Source organism: Micropterus salmoides, unplaced genomic scaffold (genome assembly GCF_014851395.1).
Source record: "Micropterus salmoides isolate LMB-PRFRI ecotype aquatic unplaced genomic scaffold, ASM1485139v1 Ms_hic_scaffold_15, whole genome shotgun sequence".
NCBI classification, from domain to species: Eukaryota; Metazoa; Chordata; class Actinopteri; order Centrarchiformes; family Centrarchidae; genus Micropterus; species Micropterus salmoides.
The window spans coordinates 13945062-13966243 of record NW_024040596.1 but is presented as its reverse complement, the minus strand read 5'-3'; the positions used below and the strand labels follow the sequence as shown (position 1 = coordinate 13966243).

Sequence of the window (21182 nt, the reverse complement as noted above, 5' to 3'; positions counted from 1 at the left end):
TTGTGTAACATTTATTTCCCAACATTTAAGTCTAACTGCTATTTCAAATCCTGAAATGCTGAATCAGTTATTTATTCACTGGTCTAAAACTAGTCAAATTTAAATATAGTGGACTCCCGTCATGTGTACTTTGTTAAGTATAAAATGTAAAGTCAAACTCGGTGTCCTCAATAGCAGCTGCAACCGTAATAATAGTGTGGTGGAAATTTTTCAGCATTGAGTAATTTTGATGCTTAAAGTACATTTTGCTAATAATACTGTTCTTTAATTAACATTTTCAATACAGGACTTTTACTTTAAATGGAGTATCTTTTCAGTGTGGTATTTCAACATTTACTAAATGCTTCCTTTACCACTGGTAAAATCCTATTTATCATGCATACAGGAAAGTGTACTGTATAACTGGTTTGCTGTTTGTTCAATGTCTTATAGGTGGCTGAAAATTAAATGCATTAGATACATTTGCAAGGAACCAAACTCAACCCACACAGCTCTATTTCATAAACACTAATATGTTATAGTGCTAAAGATGCCTTCCAACTTCATGTTATTCCACTGGAATCAGACCTTGTTAGGATTCAATGTGCTGGAGCAACATTATTGAGCTAAATGGAGATTTTGGATTGTCCTGTACCTGAGCGTCCTCTTGTTGCCGTTTCAACTGCTCAAGCATGTCCTGAAACTCCTCCTCCTTCTGCCTCGCCTCTTTTATTGTGGCCTGGCTCTGCTCCTCATAGGCCATAGCTACTACAGCAAGGATCAGGTTGATAAGGTAGAAGGAACCGAGGAATATCACCAGCACAAAAAAGATCATGTAGGGCTTCCCAGCTGCCCGCAACGTCTGGAAGAAAAATGAACAATATATTGGTATTATTTTATATACTTACACATGATACATCATATACGGATGAACATTTCTTCTTCTTTTAATCATGTGTTTTTAATTCCACATTGCATTCGTTATTTTCTTGCATTTTTGTAAATAATTTGGTAAACTGTCTGCTTTGTGCTAAATGCCACAAGTTATCATTATAATGATAATGATTGTCTTTGTCCCTCCATTTGTTTGTCTGTGACCAATATTTTATGAAAAATACTGTCCAGATTAGATCATTCACATTCTCAAGAGTAAGAACCCACATGAAAATTAATACAATTAAATTAAGTAAATTAAATACCCTGTGAAATTTGCTGTAGCGACACCATCAGGTCTATCTGTCAATTTTCTAATGAGTTTTCTGTGCAGATTCACATGCAATGCTGCGGTACAATGTTGACTGTGAATGTAACTCACTAGCGAGATTATTGAATCAGGATGTTGTGGATGTTTCCCTGCTGTTGCTATGATTATTATACAACCACAGTGGCTTTCTTCAATAAGAAATTGCAATTACAAACAATGTTTACTTTTATGTATTTAAGGATTCAAATTTGAATTGGATATGGTAGTCTATCAAAGTAAAATAAGCTATAATTTTCCCATCCCACTGACATCAAAGAGCTATTTGATAGTCCCAAACAGGTAATCCTACCCAATTACACACATGAAAATAAAAATGATGATGGGAGCTTTGTTGTTTTACTGGTTGCTTTACATGCTGATATTAGCAGTAGCCCATTCAGTGGCTTATGGGCCATTTAAGTTGTGTTTGCCTGACTCACAGTGGGACTTTGATCCTTCTGACCAAGATGCACCTGCACTGCACATTCAGAGGTTTGTTTGAACACTTTTAATACCAGTACTGTAATGTGAGAATGTGTTGTCTTTGACAGCAAGCTCTGCCTGTTTATGTATTTACTGAAGCAGACAGTACAAACACAGCATCCTGCACCACAACTTTTCACCAACCTGCCACCAAACATGGGTCAGTGCGATACCAAAGGACCATGGAAGACCAGTAATGGCAGTTAAAGTTTAATAATTAGCTTCATACAAAGAGAGATACACAGAAAATTCTGGACTAAATTAACAGTTCATCTTGATGATCAAAAAGGCCAAAATATTTTTATGATGAAACAAACAGAATGTCACCTCCAGTCAGTTCTATGAGGGGAAGGTGGCAGAGGGGAAGTGGTTTCAATTGGCGGTAGGGGTTTGAAGGTATGGTCTTGCAGATACGCGGTTTGCCGGGTGGCTGCCACGTGGCAGTGTGAAACAGGCTTTACAGACACACCACTCACTTATTTGATTACATTGTGAGGGAACTTTAAATTGCCCTAAATTGAATGACAAAATATATAACACTACAAAATGACTCCTGCTCAATAAATACTTTCATACACTAACAGTCATGGATACCTTCAAACATTTGGATTAAATCTTTCAATTTGTTGTATTTATATGATCAATATTTTCTGTGATTATTGGAGTTCCACAGATTCTACACTTGGGTCATTAACTTTCCCCTCTCTCCATCAGACACAACATGTAGTGAGTATCATAACACACCTCAGGTCACCGTCTTTAAATTGTCTTGCAAAAATCCTAGTAGAAAAACTGATGAATGGAATCTGACAAAGCATTTAGAAACTAGAAATATGTAAGTCTAGGTCAGTGTTATCATTCAAGAACTTACAAACTGTTCAATATCATTCATCACACATAACTGACTAATATCTTTAATGCATTTTCTTTTAACCTGGGGTTTTTAATTGCATGGGATTTGAGTTTTAATTGATAATAAATTATCATTTTATTATTGGGTTTATTATTTAACTGTATTTATATAAAGCATTTAGTGATAGATATTCTGTATTCTAGCAGCTTGATCGAAAAAGTTTTTACTGCAAGTTGTATCGGTAAATGTGTTTATATGTGTTATATTCCATTTATTCATCCAGTCTTTTTAATTCCACTGCCTACCTGCTGGTAAAGGTTTTCCCAGAAGTCCTGTGTCATCAATCTAAACAGAGAGAGGAAGGCCCAACCGAATGAGTCAAAGCTGGTGTAGCCATAGTCTGGGTTAGTTCCCACTTTGATGCATTCAAACCCATCCGGACAATGCCTGCAACAAAAAGAGAGTTTGTGAAGGTCAGAAGGAATCGTCCCTCCCACTATTTACACTGTTACACTGTTAATGTTAATACAGATGCAGATGCATCATGCAAGGATTATACCCATTCTACTGTATATTGTATGCAGTTTCTAGCAGTTGGGGACTAAGCTTACCCAGCTGCACTGCCATTTCCACAAAGCAATGGATCTCGTTTGCCTGGAAGGTAATAATAATTACCTGATGGGAAAAGAAAGAAAATCACAGTTTTGCTATTTGTGGTGAAGTCAAAGAAGCCCATTTTAATAGGTACACCTAATCTACAATCTAATACAATCCAGGACGGGAGCGTTGCAATACATTATCTCACTGTGAACATTGCAGTGTTACGTTTTTGTTGACACTGGGTCAACAAAAACTGGGTGCATTTTTTAATATAATGCAGTCCAGTACTGTACATGAGCATCATTAAATATAACCACATAAATTACAATGTATCTCTGCAACAAAAATTAATCATTAAAAGCCTCACATAGAAGTGACATCTTTAATGGTTTGTGTTTTTCTTTTTGTGCCGGATCAAGTTGTGACCAACTCAAAATAAAACAGAGGAAATAAAAATGCAACTCACGCGTATCAAGCAAATACGCAGTCTTGTTGAAGACTTTCTGGCCTGTTCCATTCATGTAGGTCTCAATATATGATGTACCATTCAAGGTGGAATTTGCCATTTTCCGCACACACTTCTGCTTTAATGTGCCCATAAACAGTTGTAACCCTATAAGGGCGAAGACACTCAAGCAGAACACGGTGAGGATCATCACATTGGCAAGCTTCTTCACTGACTGGAACAACGCACCAACGATGGTCTTCAGGCCTGCCAGACAAAGTATCACTTGTTACTCTAAGTAGTAAATTAAAAGACATTGTCAACATTAACATCAGCAATCAAAACACAGTGACACCAGTGAGGTCTGTCTTTAAAGGAGTACTCCACCAATTTAGCAACGGACTCCTATCACATTGTCCTACTTGTAATCCATCCATCCATCCATTCGTCGTCAACCGCTTATCCTGCGTACAACGTCACAGGGGGATGGAGCCAATCCCAGCTGACTGGACTCGTAATGAACATTTTAAATAAAAAATTATCTAAATCATTGCAGCAGAACCAGAGATATCATCTTTTTAATTCCACACATTGTTCTACCTTGTCAAAACCTGGTGCCTACATTATCCAGTGCACAATGTTTTTTTCATTTTCAAAATTGTAGTCTTCAGACCCAACTCAACTCATACGCGATTGCTTGGGGCAACATATCAGATTTTGTGCAGCTCCCTCTATAGCCACAAAAGGCTCTAACTTTTTCACACAGGTGAAATTGGTGGAGCTCCCTTTTAAAGCAACACATTTATTGTTTTTTCCAGTATCATGTAAGCCATGAGAAAGCTCATTCGGATGCTGTTTATCAGTCAAAAATCAATGCCGCAATCAGACAGAATAAAGTAACACAGGATATTAGGATCATGTATGCCAATGATGATGCACATACACAATAATGGGACACAACCCAACCACAGATTACACTACATTATGTCTTCATTAACCAAAAAGCAAAGAGGGGCAAATGGCAGTCAAGGAATAGTCCACTTAAAAGCATCAGTGCAAGAAACAAAAGTAGCAGATTGCTCAAAAGGCATAAGCAAATGTCACAGATCTCACAGAGAAACCATGCAAACTAAATCTACCATCGCCCTGTTGGAGGGAAAACAAATAATAACTTCAAATATTTCATTTTGCTGCTTACGATTTCTCGGTCAAACAATTAACCATTAAAGACCTGAAGACACAACCATTTGAGCTAGCTCTCACCTGGAATACCCAAGATTGTTTTTAGGATTGTGGTTGTGTTCAGATTTCTGAAACAACTCTGTGACATATCTGTGATAAGCAAAGTGGACGGGTGGGGTCAGGGAGCATCTCGCATACATGTCATGACACTTGCAGGAAGGGAGGTAATTGGAGGAGGGGAGTCTGAGGGGCAGCGGGAGAATATCATGCAAGAGGCAAACTAGCATGCACTTACTCCTACTGCTTACCTGGGATAACTGAAATAGCTTTAAAAGCTCTCAGCACTCTGAATGTGCGCAGAGCTGAAAAATTGCCTAGGTTTACAAACTCGGTTACATACCTGCAGGGAAACTTAGAATTACTATGGGATATTGACTTAGACAACAATACACGTAACATACATTAAAGCCAACAATCTTAAATAGATGTAGATACTACATCATTACATTTTAGTACATACAGCATAAAATGAAGCAGTCAAACAGTAAAAAGTGAGGCATGCACAGTGATGTAATGTAAAATGATAATGAAATGACTGTGACGAGCAATAAGATATGCACCAGGTCCTATGTTATACAAACTTAAAGGGTAAGTCTGGTGATATTCTATGTTGTTCTTATTGTTAACAAATCCCATAAAAATACCCAAACCAACAATGAATGTTTTGTACTAACAACTATTGTCTGTTGCCAAAGCCTGATTTGTTGTGCTGTAGACCTCCATTGTTGTCCACAACTACCAAAAGAACATAAACGAGCAACATTGTTGCACTGAGTGACATATTACTTTATTACTATGAACATGGACAATACAGTTTATTTTGAGCCAATCCCACTTACCCCACCCTGCTGCAGTATATGCTCACATACTCACAAGCACTCCAAATATGTATTCATCCACAGTTGAAAATAGTGCCTAAGAAATGCCACATTCTCTCCTATTTGTGAAATGTATCTAGCTTTTTTAGAAAATTATCAAGCTTTTAAAAAAAAAAAAAAAAGCTTTAAATTTGTGAGCAGGTTTAAAAGACTTAGGTCTTCACTAGTAAGTTATGGCTGAGTGCCACACCCAGGGTAGGGACAAAAATATTGGGAGATGTCCTAATGCTTTATTGGTTTGGGATTTGTTGACTGTAGGAAAAATGTAGAGTAACACCAGACTTGATGAAAAATGGCTTTTTAACTTCATGAGAACTGGTAACAAAGATATAAATAATGATCATACTTTAGATCATGTGTTACAAACAGTAACACATTTTGACAAAACTGTTGCTTTTGCTACCAATAATAAAACCAGTAAAACATAAAAAGTGTCATCTGCACCTTTAACTCAGGCTCTACACTAAGGAACCTTTGGGGAAAAGATGTCACAAATGTCAAAATGTTAACTTGGGGCAAGTACTTACGCCATGACAATGACACTGAAATCCAGCCAGTTCCAGGGATCTCTAAGAAATGTGAACTTCCCTATGCAGAACCCTCGAGCTAAAATTTTAATGAGGGATTCAAACGTGTAGATTGCAGTAAATGTATACCTATTGGAGACAAAACATAGTTGTTAAACCAAACTGCATTTCCACTGTGTGTAATATATTTGTGATTTTAGTACACGATTTAGTGTGTAATTCATGGGAAACTTACTCTACATTCTTGGTCCAGTCAGGGGGGTTACTCAGTGTCATAAATCCACAGTTGGCAATGATAGTGCACATAATCACAATGCTGAACAATTTGCAGGAAGTTGTCAAGGAAGCCACTTCTTTTACTGGGGACTTTTTTGTACAATTCATCATATCTCACGCAAGGTAGCAATATGAACAATACACCTCTCATGGATAGATCATAGTATCCACAGATTTAGTGTGGGCTCAACACAAACATGATTCATGCCTATCAGATTAATATCTTGATCAAAGGATATGAATGCACCAAAATCCTAATTGATATCCTTCTAAGAAGGTTGAAGGGGCTCAGGAGGTACAAGGCAGGAGCGGCGTTGAAGCGGAAGATGAAATTCCCTTTGTTTAATACTATGAAAGTCTGACACAGAAAGAGGAGATATGTATAAAACACTCTGACTTGCAAGACTGTATTATAGTTATATATATATATAAAAATAATAAATGATAGTATCATAGGGCTACTTACAACTACAAATTAAAGAGTACTTTAGCCCTTTGATTCACTGCACACATTTCACTGTACACGTCACTAATTATATTTTTTATATTATTGATGAACCTCATTAAAATCTTCTTTACTGGCCTGGTTTTCTCAGGTCATCTACGACTCAAATGATAACACTGATATCAGTTGCATGCAGTGCTAGATGAGAGAATACTTGTTTCAGTGCAATTCTCATCCAGCCTCTATAAGAATCTTAAACCACACCCACGTCTTAACACAGTTAAGAAAAAATCAAAATGTGAGCATGGAAGTTGACCTTTGAAAGAAAAGCTTCATATGTTGGTTATGTAATAACAACTGAGCTAATTGCATTTGCTGAAGATTTTTGTTGTAAAAGGTTTTCATCCAATCTTTATTCTTCATGCTCAAGTTTTAAATCAAGCAAACCTACTCTCTGATTACAGTAGTAGGGATCCAGGTCCTCCAGCGGTGTCGACACCATGCCTTTAGGAATGTCCCCATAGAGAAATGGGAGTGATTTGCCCGCCTCCAGGTCACGGCTGGGCTTGAGCCCATTGTCATCAGTGCGTTTTCTTTTCTCTCCCTTGGGCTTCTTGGCGTTCTCCTCAGCGATCCGCCTCTCGATGGCTTTGAGGGACTCACGACTAAAGGGGCGGAAGCTGTCTGGACCTGGTGGTACAAGCAGCTGTGCCATCTTTTCATCCTGCACCTTCAGAGTGAACAGCTATCCTCCAACATGAGAAAGGCCTGAGGGGTCAGAACAGATAAGGAGCTCTGATTAGAGGTTGACAACTGTCTTGTTAAATCTGTTTTGTTTGAGTTATATCTTCCTTGATCTAACATGAAATATTATTTTACTGGAAACAAATAATTGAAAGTATTTCTGTCAGCACATTTCTATTGGAAGATTAAAACTGCTTTTAATGGAGAGGAGAGGAAGGTGGGTGTGGTTCTGTTCTTTGGTGAGGGATCATCATCTCAGGCAGTGGCAGGCTATAATGACCCTCAAGATGGCTGTCATACACATAGATTCCTGCCAGCTATGGTAAAATTAGATCTAATTATCTGCTCTTCTGTAGATAAAATTAAGATTTGACATGACAATGATCAATTCCAGGTAAGACTCTTGCTCCTCTCTTCCATCCCTCAAAATGAAAAGAGCTAACTTTTCCCTGAGAGCCTAAGACAGAGCGGTGGGAGGAAAAGATTCATCCTACTAATAGGCCTGACTGGTATTATGTGTTAGGCAGACCTATGCAGTATTAAATATGAATGCACTACAGACTGCACTGCATCTCTCTGGCTGCCCTGCTACTGAGAGCTTTGGCTTGATCTGAATATAATAGTGTAATAGAACACTTCCGATGCCAGAAATCCATCACAAACACACTTTTCAATCAACTGCCCACAACACTTGGTTGTATATGTGATGTAATTGCAAAAACAAAGACAGGTCCAACTTCGAAAAAATCTTGACATTGATAACAGTGTTTGTGAATGTTGTTTGATATCTACCTAAATGTTTACGCTGAGAGAAACTGACACATTTGAAGAGAGATGAATGGATTTTGATCTAAGGATTTTGGTATTGTACAATACACTATGAGCATCTTGTGCACACAGTCCTACAAAACAGCATTAACATTAGTATTGTCAAAAGATTTTGATTTTTGCCTTGCGAGATGATCATTTGCACGTGAGCATCAGTGGTGCGGTGCTGTCATTTCTGGACAGACAAATGACCAATGACTGAACTGAACTACTCAAATGTAGTGCACGAGCCTTTGCAAGTACATCGTGTTGGCTAGACACATTTACACCTGCTGTGGGCCTATTATTCATCTTATTTAATAATGTCACTGTCACAACAGAATTCAACTTGTGGAATTAATCCGTAAATGTTTGTTGTCGTTATTGTTATTATGGGCCAGTGCCTAAAGACCTGGGGCAAGTTCAACATAATCCAGGATATCTTTTCCTTATCTGGCTTCTCTAAGCCAATTTTTTTAAAATTTCGGGATAAGCGGTCACGCGAAGCTGGTTATCAACTCGGTAAATCAACCCAGGGTTTCCCAATCCAGCACACATAAAAGAGGCGGTGTTAGCAGCAGATGACCAATTGCAAACATGGGGTCCACTGGCAGCAGAGTGGCATATTTAACAAACCAAGAGCAAACTGTAAAATTAGACAAATACCCATAGTCTAAGTAACATGGCTGCAGCTGACACATGCAGGAAGACAGAAAATCGCAGACAGTGTGAATAACTAAATAAACAGGCATAGTCTATAATAATATGTTGATTTGATGTGCTCTTATGGCGTCTATGAAAATATTGGCCTTATTCCTTCAGCTCGGCTGTGTGTCGGCATTTCTAAATTAAGTCATAAAGCAACGAAACAAAAAATCCATTCATGCCATAAAATGTGCTCAAATAGTGGTTGAAACACTGAATATTAAACTTTAGGCTACTGAAAAAAACTAATCAGCTCTCTTGGAAAATGACATTACCATCTGTAGGAAATCCCACAGACTGTTTTATGTTTTATTTAGGCTGCTTTATGTTTGCTGCGGTGATGTGGAGAAACTCTTGTATAGCGATATCATCCTACAGAGACTGATTGAAGTAGTGCTACTAAAGCCTTGAAGGCTACTAGTCCTACTCGTAGGTTTTTAAGATGTGACAGTAGGCTAAGCCTACTAACAGCTTTGAATGAATTTATATTTTTTATTTGCTCCCAAGTCCGTTTTTCACGCTGTTGCAGCTGTTAAAATAAATCTGGGTTTCATTTTTGTTATGTGAGGCTGAATATTATGAGCATATAGTTTGGTAGGCCTATTGAAATTAAGTTTAAGAAGTTTCTCTTACCATTGTTCCAATGTTGTTCCTTTTAAGAAATGCTATCTTGTATTCCGCATAATAGTTATATGAACTGTTCTCTCATCACACATCAGAGGCACTTTATCAATGCACTTGATACAGACAAAAGCTATGAGCTCAGTACTTACTGTACTATACATTATGGAAGCAATGTGGTGCACTGTAACAAATGGCTTTTACCCAAATTATGACGTATATAGACTTATCACATTTGTTTTCACTCACAAAGGCAACAGCAGAGCAGAATAGTTGTGCCATTAACAATATCATCCATTAAAGTGGGCAAATTTGAAGCACACTTCACCGCTTAACAAAGCCATTGCTGTAGTGTGTTTGTGTTGGATTTTAGCCTATTGCCTGATCTGGTCTGTACTGTCTGAAAACATAAAATAAAATAAACCTTAATTTGATGTTCACCCAACAAGGTCAACATGCAGTATCTAACCTTTCAAGAGGTATGCATCATTCGGTCAATCTGTCCCCAACTCATTACACATAACTTGAGATATGCACTGCCACTTCGAAGCTTCAAATAGGCCCACTTCATTTTATCTGCAACCTGTCGGCATCATGACCTTGTGCCGACTAACCTAAAATGGATACATTTGTTTCCCTCAACTCTTGCTGGAACAGAAGTAGTTTGGTATTTGCTATTCAACCTACATTTAACTGCGCTGATGAGCTTTATGTGATGACTGACCTTGAACTTAGGACATCTGATTTACTTACAAGTATATTACACACTCAAGCAGTGTCAAACAGCAGCTCAGCTTTAATCTTTAATGTACGTTACTCATTTCAAAATGCTTCTTGGTAATTAATGAGGTAAGAGATGGTTTGTGACAGATTGTAGCCTTTTGCTTCTAGGCTTTCAAATGAAACCAATGGAACAATTGCAGGGTAACAGTGCTGTAGGCATTAGTTGATATTTTGACAGACTTATATCTATGTGTTAATTTTGGTTTTACAGAAAAACTATTTCCCAAACCTGAATATCATTCTGATGAATACACTAGAGCAGGACATGATACAGTGTGTCTGCTGCATAACAAAGTGTCCAATGTTCTCACCAGGGTCGTGCCTCTGCCTTTAAAATTTTGCCCTTGTCTTTGATTATTGTGATTGATTATTGAAAGTAGACTTCAAACCAGTCAGTGATCTACAAGCATGAGAGAATAAAGACAAAAAGACTAGACTATTACAAATGTTATTTCTTTGTAAAGCATTTACAAATTGCTCAGTAACAGCTTAATGTCCACGATGCTTTTTCACAGTAAAGATTGGTGCAGCTGGCGTTTTGGGAACTGGGTTAAAGGAATTTTTTACATTACAACACAACTATCACATGCCCATATGTACATTAAAAAAGTTACTACCTCTGCCACAGAGGTTATGTTTTTGGTGCTGTTTGTTTGTTTGTGTGTCAGCAGGATTATGGAAAAATGATTTGCATGAAACCTGGTGGAAGGGTGCAAAGCAAGAAAGAACCCAATGCATTTTACAGTAGATCTGAATCACAGGGTGGATATACAAATTATTTTTCACTTTCATAACCATTGCGCGATAGATTAATTGTAACACCAGTGTCTATGGCAAAATCTATTAACGTAATTAACGTGAATGGTGTTCTGTGACTAAATATAAAAACTGTGGGTGTTCTTCACATCACAACATACTATACAGCTCAGTTTCGGCCAGTCCTTGCCTATTATGCTGACCACCTCAACAGGCCTACAAATGAGCTGTAAAACTGGGACAAAGACAACTAGAGTGACTAACACAGAGTTGGTGATAAGAAGGACTGACTTTTATCAATGAGTAGGACTGAAATAGCATGTTCTTTAAACTTAAACATACCTGTATACAGAGTGATCACGCTTGTCCACGGGCTCCTAAGGGACGAACACACTCGCAGCACTTAAGTGCTCACAACTCATGCTCGCTAATGCCTTTTACAGAATACAGGATCAGGATTAGATCATTCAGGGCGTTGACGAAATAGCTGAGGAGCTGTTAACAAAGTTATCTAGAATAAAGTCACTTTTTTTACCTACAAACTACCAGGCTAGACTGTGTGTGTGTGTGTGTGTGTGTGTGTATGTGTGTGTGTGTGTGTGTGTGTGTGTGTGTTCAGTCTGGATAGAAAGAAAACAGGACAGTCTAATCTCTAATTGAGAGCAATCTAATAATGATGTTGACAGTCATGCAAGCAGGAAATCATCTAAGATGGCTAATAATTGCTGCCATGCCCATTAACTTCTGTAATATATATTAACCCATGCTTTGCAGTCTAGTCTTTGTCCATATGGACTACATTGAACTATTCTCCCCTACCAACACAAATACATTCATAATAACAACAATAAAAACATTATAATAGAATGTGATATACAAAGACTACACTATATTGTCAAGCATAAAACCCTTCAGGCACAACTCTTTAAATATGAGGTCATTTAATATTTTGACAATAGGAAAACGACTTCATTGTGATCAGATAGATAGATAGATAGATAGATAGATAGATAGATAGATAGATAGATAGTTAGATTCTAATAACTCAAAACTACACGTTTTATCCTCAGCTACGAACTTTTTAGTCAATTTAAGCACCATTTCTTCTGATAAAAAGCACTCAGATACAACTTTAACAGATTCTGTTACTCACCATCAGTTTCTGATCCTGGACAGATGAACAATATAAACGGTGTGGAAGAGCTTCAGTGTGAATAAAATGTTGTTTAAAAAAAATCCTGTCCGTCCGTTTAAGGTGTTTTGACACTGGTAATTTCCACGATTCCGACAGGAAAACGCAAAAAGAGAGAGAGTGCGTGTATTTTCATCCGCCCCTCCGTGCGGCAGAGTCAGAGTAACCTACTGTGGTGCTTCCGGATGTTCTGGGTACCAACTGCGGGTAGAGATGCCAGAATGGCTGTTGAGATGATCTTGTGGTAGACATTAAAGTGCGTAATTATCGGGAATACAGATGTTTAGCGTGTATCACAAACTAAAAGCTACAACCACAACTATGAAACAGAGTGTGTTCTAAAACTCTGTGTGTGTGTGTGTGTGTGTGTGTGTGGCCTATGTGCTAAAGGAGGGGGCAGTGGGGGTGAGTTTTCAGAAGCCTATAGTTAGGCTTTTCAAACGTCTGGGTCAGTATTCAATCACTACACCAACCTCCTGAGTCAGAAACACATCAGGTTGCAGCATAAGCAAATCGCATAGGCCGCCTATATCTGTAACTGCTTTTGATGTTTTGCATATCAGTAAAGTAATAAAAGTAGTGAAGTTCCGATTGTGTGCCAGGACATTCACTGTGAGTGTAATGCCACCTGCTGGATGCAGACAGCATTGTCAGATACATTTTAAAAGGTCTAAATCCAGCCGGTGCGTCTTTTCATATAAATCCAATAGATATTTGGTCGGTATGTTGTTCTCCATTGCCTAAAAAAAAGAACAAATTATACTGTTTTAAGACAGAATGTGATAAAGTTTTAAAAGTTTTAACACAAAGTTCGAATTATTTTAAGAAAACAAATGTCCGGTACTCGAAAATATGCCTCTGTGTATATGATAGTAGGCAAATAAAATAATTAATATTACAAGAAAAAAAGTCTGTGTTTAGGTCTGTGATAAGTATGGAAACCAGATAACATAACAAGAGAAGACTTTATTTTAACTCCACCTCTTTAGCATTTATAAGCAGAATATAAACATTTACATTGTAAACATTATAACTGTAATAAAGATAATAATAATAATATATAATAATAATCATCATCACTATCATCTCCATCATCATCATCTATACGATAATGTAGTTATAAGTGGTAATTCATGTATTAGTCAACAACTAAAACTGGAGACTGATGTACACAGAGATAACGAACGATGGCAGTATAATCACATACATTATAGAAGAAGTTATAATTGTTCACAAATACTGTACATTAATGAACACCATGTGTATTATAAACAATGCATTAAATACTTGCTGCATATAAATGATAAATTAAAGTTAAAGCAAAGTGTTACTTCAAATTAAATTTAGCAGTGGTTCAGACTGAGTTTACAAAATAAACAATTCACATCAACGATATCAGGTTTAGACTTTGTCATGTAATGCTTAATGAATGTCTGCGTGTATATCTATGATATGTATGGAAAATAGGCTTACACAATAATGTGGTAATACATATTCCAAGTCTGATCTAAATAGTTTTCTCTACTGTGTGTATGACTTAAGAACAGGTGGGGGAAAGGTTTTGCCAGGATCATTTTTCTAAGTTACTACTTTTTTTTTCATCTAGGTGAGATGTTGTTGTAATACTCATTTTGGCCACAAGAGGCTGAAGAGCACCACTTCAGATCAAGACAGATTAAAATACATTTCTTGCCAAAAGTAAGACATGACAGCAACGTTATGTGACTTGCTAACACACAACCGTACCTTGTGTTTAGAGTGCATGGAGAAATTAAAACTCACCTGGAAGGACACATGAATGCTTTTAGTCTAGAACAATAGGGTAGTGGTGCACTTCAGCCTCTTGTGGTCGAAATAGGTATAACAACAACAAACACAAAGAACACGCACATAAACACCTGCCAAAACGTTTATCCACCTGTTTCACAGATGGAAAAATATTAAGGGACTAATAATGATGATCCTGGCAAAACTTTCGTTCAGCTGTTCTTAAGTCATAAACATAGAGTGCAAGCTATTTAGATCAGATTTAGAAATTGGATCACAAGAAGTGTGTTCTCACTTGTCTCTCATGGCTTCCAAACAAACATTTTCTCTACCCTGTGAACATGGTTTGTTTTTAAAACAGAAGGAAGCTCTGACCTAAACTATAAAACTGCACAACATGAGAAAGAGTTCTCTGCGAATTTTACTGTACAGTATACCTTCAATTCCTTCCTTACTCTTTAACCATTTTTGTCCCTGAACAAAGGCGTCTTTTTAACAATCAGATTTACAGTATAATCTTAAAATCCTTTAATTCCTAATTTCCATGCATGTGTCAATACATATTTTGGCAAAAAGTTTCAAAGTTCAACCTGTTTCTCATACATTAGTTAAATTAACTGCTGACAGGTTTCATAAGGGCAATTTCTTTGCTGGTAGAAAGTAGTTCCAGTGAATACTGTTGACATCCTTCTGAAAAGAGATGTTGCAACCTGACTTAATTCCATTCATGTCCATCGTACTGTTGAATCTAACTATGTGGCCATATACCAGCAAGGAGAACATTTTGAATTAAAATTATTTCTTTATTTATTGGTTATTTGGGTGAGGCAACCCTTTAAATTTGTTATTGAAGCAATTATACATTGAATTCATAGTTCACAAAAAGTGTACAAAGTGAAGTGTAGTTCCTGTCCATGCCAAAAAATAGACATATCTTTGCACTGCAGATAGTAGTGGTACTAGTAGTAGTACTTCTACTAGTAGTAGTAGTATAATACATTGTGTTTTCATTATCAGGCCTACTGTCTGTTGCATTATTTTCTTATTACTCAAGTTATATTATAAGTTCCATGCATATTATTATTGCACTTAAGCGGCAAACTGAAAACTTCCTGTAGAAATCCACTTGAGATAGCATAAAATAATATTATGATTCTGCAGAGAAAACGATTTTTCTCTTTTGCTTAAAATAAAAATGTACTCACAGGTTTGATTATGCTGAGCCCAGTGATGCCACTATATAAACTTGGTAATTGTGTGTAACAGCGCACCTGTTTGCTGCGCAGGAAATGGTCGGTTTCGGTTAAGGGCTACTGCAAGATCACAATGCCACATCTTAGGATGTTTCAGGTCAAAAATGCAGTTCGGATGTAACGGGGCGGAGCTCAGCTGTGGTGGGCTCCAGTCAAATTTGAGCCCTCAGTATCGGTCTATGATCCACTAGGGGCGCTGTTGAGAGGCTATAGTGGAGAAAACTGACAGTTACTGCACAAACTTCGCCTAATGCAGTCACACCGCAGATATGTGAGTGAAACGCTGAAGAACCGTGGACAAAGAGGAACCAAATCAGCGACCAGCAGGTGCCAAAGATGGCTCAGCGGGTAGGTCTAAAGTGATGCTATTGTTGGTGGAAATGAAAAACAGACCGATAGTTTTCTGTTGTTTTTATCACTGCTTTGTGTTCTTATTTTCCAGCTTATCAATGAAGAAGGGAGCACATTAATTCCTACACTAGAACCTGCCGGAGAGCCAAAAGGTTCAATGATATCTGCGTCTTTTAATTTTATCAATTCCATTATAGGATCTGGAATTATTGGTAAATACTTCAATATTTAAGAAGCCTAAATCATAATGCCTTACAAAACCTAATAATCAAATCATATGCCACCGATTATATCAATGGCAAATCATAGCCCATTGAACTCTTAATCTTAAGATGATTCAGTTCAATAATAAGTTGCATTTGCAAAGTTTTGGTGCAACAAGGAGAAGCTTTCATGCTGTGCAGTGGTAAACCCTCTGCATCATATGACTAGCGCCTGTTGCACCCATTCTCCCCTTTAACTCTTTCATATATCTGTGTTTTGACCAGGTTTACCATATGCATTGAACCAGGCAGGACTCCCCTTTGGCCTTCTGCTTTTGATAGTTGTTGCATTCATCACAGGTAGGCATATTGAAGGCGACATTATGGATATGGAGACATGAATTTATCAAATGAACAAACGAATAATATTATGTTTGCATGTCATGGCAGACTACTCTATCATCTTACTAATCAAAGGAGGCAACCTATCAGGGACAAACAGTTATCAGTCACTGGTGCAAAGCACATTTGGTTTCCCTGGATTTCTAATTTTATCTGCACTGCAGTTCCTTTATCCTTTTATTGGTGAGTTGTTTATACGCAAACAGATCAATCTAATGTTGAATATTATATCACAGTATAGTAGCATTTTATGTGTAATTTATGTGTAATCATCTAACAAATGATTTTATTCTATTCTCTTTTTGCTATTTCTGTTCCATTCCTTTAGATTTTGGTTTAGTCAAAATAATACTGCAGATTAATATGAATAATAGAATGATGCATCTTCTTTGTTTTCTTTCTCAGCTATGATTAGCTACAACATCACCACGGGTGACACAATGACCAAAGTATTTCAGAGAATACCAGGAGGTATGCTGCATATAGTTTATGCAAGCAACACCATGTGCAAAATAAATAAAGTTTCTAAATTAAAACATATACAGTGCATCTATAATATGTGAATTTGTCAGATGGTTAATGTATATGTTGCCATGTGTTGTGTTTGCAGTTGGTCCAGATCACATACTTGCTGAGCGTCACTTTGTAATCTTGCTATCAACTGTTGCATTCACGCTGCCTCTCTCGCTTTATCGAAACATAGAGAAACTTGGGAAGGTAAGTCTAATTATTATACAGTTGACAGTGTCATTTAGTGATGTTAAAGCTGCCTGTAAAACATCCATGTGTGTTACCAGGTGTCCTTCCTGTCAATGGTGCTGACACTTATCATCCTCATCATTGTAATCATCAGAGCAGCTACCTTTGGACCTCAAATGTATGAATGAATATTCTACAATTTGCTAATCCATGGTGATTTTCATTTAAATGTTCCTGTGTATGAACCATGGGGTTCTTTTTTTAATAACTACCCACTAAAATGCTATTATACAAACATAATCATGTGTATCTTTGTCCTTTGATGACTGAATATGAATATCACTCTCTAGCCTCCCTACAGAGAATGCATGGGCATTTGCAAAGTGGAATGCTATTCAGGCAGTTGGTGTAATGTCTTTTGGTGAGTTTGTCTGCATGATGCTGATGATGGAGATGCCTAGAATATATTTTGCAGTATGATGTTGGTAGACAAAAATGTACGACTGCAGATAAAAATACAAGCCAAGGTGACAGGCAAATACATTTTTCATGGAACAAAACAAATTGTGTGAACGAAGACAGATTATCCACAAAACCCCAAAAAGTTTAAAGGGGTTATCACCTCACCTGGAAAAAAATTGCATCACCATACACCTGGGGGAGGTTAGTGCTACATAGACCAATAGAGAAAAACCATTTAGCTCGTTGTTTTGGTTTTACAACCTGTAGGCCTACATACTGCATGGTTAAATTTCACTGCTGTCATCAGTCCTGTATCCAGCAGCAGCTGTTTTAAAGAAATAAGCTCTGATCAAACCAATGTCTGCTCCACACACCCAGCACCTAATGGCTGACAAGGTACCTGGTGAAGAAAGTAAAACATCTGACAAGCTTAAAGCAGAAGTGTGTAGGATTGAGTGGCATCTGTGAAATTGGATGTGCAACCATTTGAATACTGCCCGCCTCACCATCCCCTTCCAAGCTTGAAGGTGAAACGGTGGCTCTCTAGAGCCAGTGTTTGGTTTGTCCATTCTAGGCTACTGTAGAAACATGGCGGTGCATGGCACACTCTGTGGAAGGGGACCTGCTCCCTCTGTAGATAAAAATGTTCTTATTCTTATTTTCAGGTGATTATACAGTAATAAAAATATATTTATCAATTAGTGCTGTATTGTGCAAATAGTCCACTAAATCTTACACACTGAACCTTTAACATATTTTTCTCAGCAGTTGGTGAAGACCAAAACAGAGCTAAAATACCCGTGAATCTTGGACTTACATTCATTAGGTTGCCAAAAACAGGTTCCAATAGGATGATCTGTTTCTGTAGTTTTGCTAGATTGTTAAGTATACCATTGTTTGCGAACATGTTAGCTATAACTTAATTTCAGTGATAAAATGGCTGTTTCTGTCAGCCGCTTAGTAGGCAGAAACCGACTAATGCAGCTTTAATTTAATGTCATTAAATCGATCGCATCAAAGAGCCGAAGCCCATGGCTTCAAATCACAATGTTGCCAATTCAGGATAACACACGAAATCCAGCTTAAATATGAGAAGATTGAGGCTATTATTTAAGTTAGCACACTGTCTAAATATTGCTCTGCTTTTGGAAAATCAGTGTACAACATCTCAAAGAGTGTCTGTTGTCATTACCTTCTGAGTGAGACTCTGCCTCCCAGTGCAGCCTGTGAGTAGAGGTCTAGGTCTTCTCCAGTCCACCAGGTGGTGAAAATCATGGCTTTGACTCAAGTGTGTTAATGATAATAGCTACTACTGCTACAAAGGAAGCTATTTGGATGGGGATGTGTATGCTCTCAGGAAAATATAGTGCTGTGTAGTTTGAACTAAGACTGGTATAGTTGCTAGTCTTAAAGGGGATGGATATGCTTAATTTACCATTAAATCCATTCTGCAGTAAGGAAAGAGACCTTCTTTGTTCCTACAAGGTTAGCAAGAAAACTTCAAATTAGACATATATCCAAGGAGCAATATTCCTCAGTGATTGTATTCTATATGTTAATCTCTGCTATTCTTCCTCTGTGTGTCTCTTTAGCCTTTATATGCCACCACAACAGCTTTCTTATCTATGGTTCTCTGGAGCAGCCCACGCTAGCTAACTGGTCTCGGGTCACCCACTTGTCTGTAGGCTCTGCGCTAATAATTAGTGCTACCTTTGCTGTTGCTGGCTATACCACCTTCACTGGCTACACACAAGGTATCAGTATGAGAGGTGTTGAACTACATGCCTGTAATTTCTTTTAAATATTACAAATATTTCTTATGATCTCGTATTTCCACATTTTAGGAGACATATTTGAGAACTACTGCAGAAATGATAACCTGGCAACGTTTGGTCGCTTCTGTTTTGGCCTCAGCATAATAACCACATTTCCACTGGAGTGTTTTGTTACACGAGAGGTAAGTGATACTTTCTTGTACGCCAACCTAAGAATCAGTTAGTCAGGAACAGTTAAATGTTTACATATGTGAGAGAAAGTGGTATTCTGAGGTTTTGAGCTATAGACGTGGCTTTGAAACAAAATTAACAAAAAGAAAGTTTGGCACCCAATTGCTACAGCAGAACTGCTCAGTGGGTAACAGTGTGTGGGTGTGTGTGTATGTGTGTGTTTATGTGTGTTACCCTCTTTTAACTTGCAAATATGATGCTAATTTGAATTGTTTTTCCATTTGCAGAAAAGGCATACACACAAATATGTGTGCAGGAGGACTATTTTATTGTCATGTTCTTGTTTATCTTCTCAGGTCTTATCCAATGTCATTTTCAGTAGGGATCTTTCAAAAGCTGAACATGCGGCCATAACTTTGCTCATAGTTGCAGTTTGCGCATCAGTGTCTTTGGCCTTTGACTGTCTGGGAGTTGTTTTGGAGCTCAATGTAAGTCATCTCAACTCAGCCAATCTATACCTATCTATACTTACCTACCTTGATGATGCTCTCTTCTGCCATCCAGGGTGTTCTGAGTGCCACACCTCTGATTTTCATCATGCCGTCTGCGTGCTTCCTCAAACTCTCCACTGGCCGCTGGTTCGAAGGTGAAAACTTGATACCCACCATCTTGATATTAATTGGCGTGTTTGTAATAATCACTGGCTTGACAATGACTGGCCTCTACCCTCAAGACTGTTCGCACGGTGTGGAGATGTTCTACTGTGCAGATGCTAATGTCTCGGGCACTGTGCCACCTGTATGAAATTAACATCCAACAAATATTTAAATTGTCTTAAACTTTTTTTTAACAACACAGGCTTTATGCACTTACCATGGGGCTTTTTTATGGCTTAGGCTAAAGTTTCCTTAGTTCTAGTTACGGTAAATCCTAATGCTACACCATGAAATGATATTTCAGAAAATACTTTTGTGTGCTTTCAACTTTGTGGCAACACTTTGGGGAAGATCTTTTCCTCTTTCAATATGACAATGTTTTTATTGGGTTTGGAGCTGAAGAACTTGACTGGCCTGCACCATAGACTGTTTATAAAAAAGCCTGCACAGACCCTGACCTCAATGCTATTAACGCCTTTGAGATGAACTGGAACACTGACTGTGAACCAGGCCTTATCACCAAACATCACCAATGCTCATGTTGCTAAATGGGAGCTAATTGCTGCAGCCAGGTTCCAAATTATTCTGAAAGTCTCCTGAAAAGAGGAGAAGCTGTTAAAGTAACATATTAATGGCAATGATTTTGGAATGCGATGTTCTACAATCACACATGGTATAATGTTGAGGTCGGTTGGCCACATATTGTATGTAGAAATGTTTAATTTTTTGTTTTTCCTTTTGTAATTAATAGTAAATCTTGATATTTATTATTCTGGATTGTTTGTATCACACAGAATTTATCGTTTCCATATCCAGCCACACGATGTCACTGTAGACAAATAAAGCATTTATTAAAAGGAAGTA

General features: G+C 37.7%; 2 protein-coding genes across 2 annotated transcripts in view; one reads left to right on the top strand and one right to left on the bottom strand.

The window, feature by feature from the left end:
• scn1laa (sodium channel, voltage-gated, type I-like, alpha) overlaps nt 1–13313 on the bottom strand; it is a 34751-nt gene extending 21438 nt beyond the window's left edge. The window contains exons 1-10 of the mRNA XM_038720457.1: nt 12541–13313; nt 7423–7739; nt 6769–6884; nt 6486–6578; nt 6251–6379; nt 5094–5185; nt 3625–3870; nt 3170–3233; nt 2864–3005; nt 635–841 (exon numbers count right to left, since the gene is read on the bottom strand). Of these exons, the coding sequence (XP_038576385.1) occupies nt 635–841; nt 2864–3005; nt 3170–3233; nt 3625–3870; nt 5094–5185; nt 6251–6379; nt 6486–6578; nt 6769–6884; nt 7423–7686 (1353 nt within the window). The 5' untranslated portion in view covers nt 7687–7739; nt 12541–13313. The remainder of the gene's footprint in view (nt 1–634; nt 842–2863; nt 3006–3169; nt 3234–3624; nt 3871–5093; nt 5186–6250; nt 6380–6485; nt 6579–6768; nt 6885–7422; nt 7740–12540) is intronic.
• A 2514-nt stretch (nt 13314–15827) lies between these two features.
• On the top strand, nt 15828–21166 carry slc38a11 (solute carrier family 38 member 11). Its single transcript, XM_038720450.1, has 12 exons — nt 15828–15947; nt 16042–16162; nt 16439–16513; nt 16604–16738; nt 16961–17026; nt 17166–17272; nt 17353–17432; nt 17605–17675; nt 19309–19470; nt 19561–19673; nt 20019–20150; nt 20227–21166. The coding sequence occupies exons 1-12, from the start codon at nt 15936–15938 to the stop codon at nt 20464–20466; spliced, it is 1314 nt and encodes a 437-aa protein (XP_038576378.1). The 5' UTR covers nt 15828–15935; the 3' UTR covers nt 20467–21166.
• Nucleotides 21167–21182: the final 16 nt, after the last annotated feature.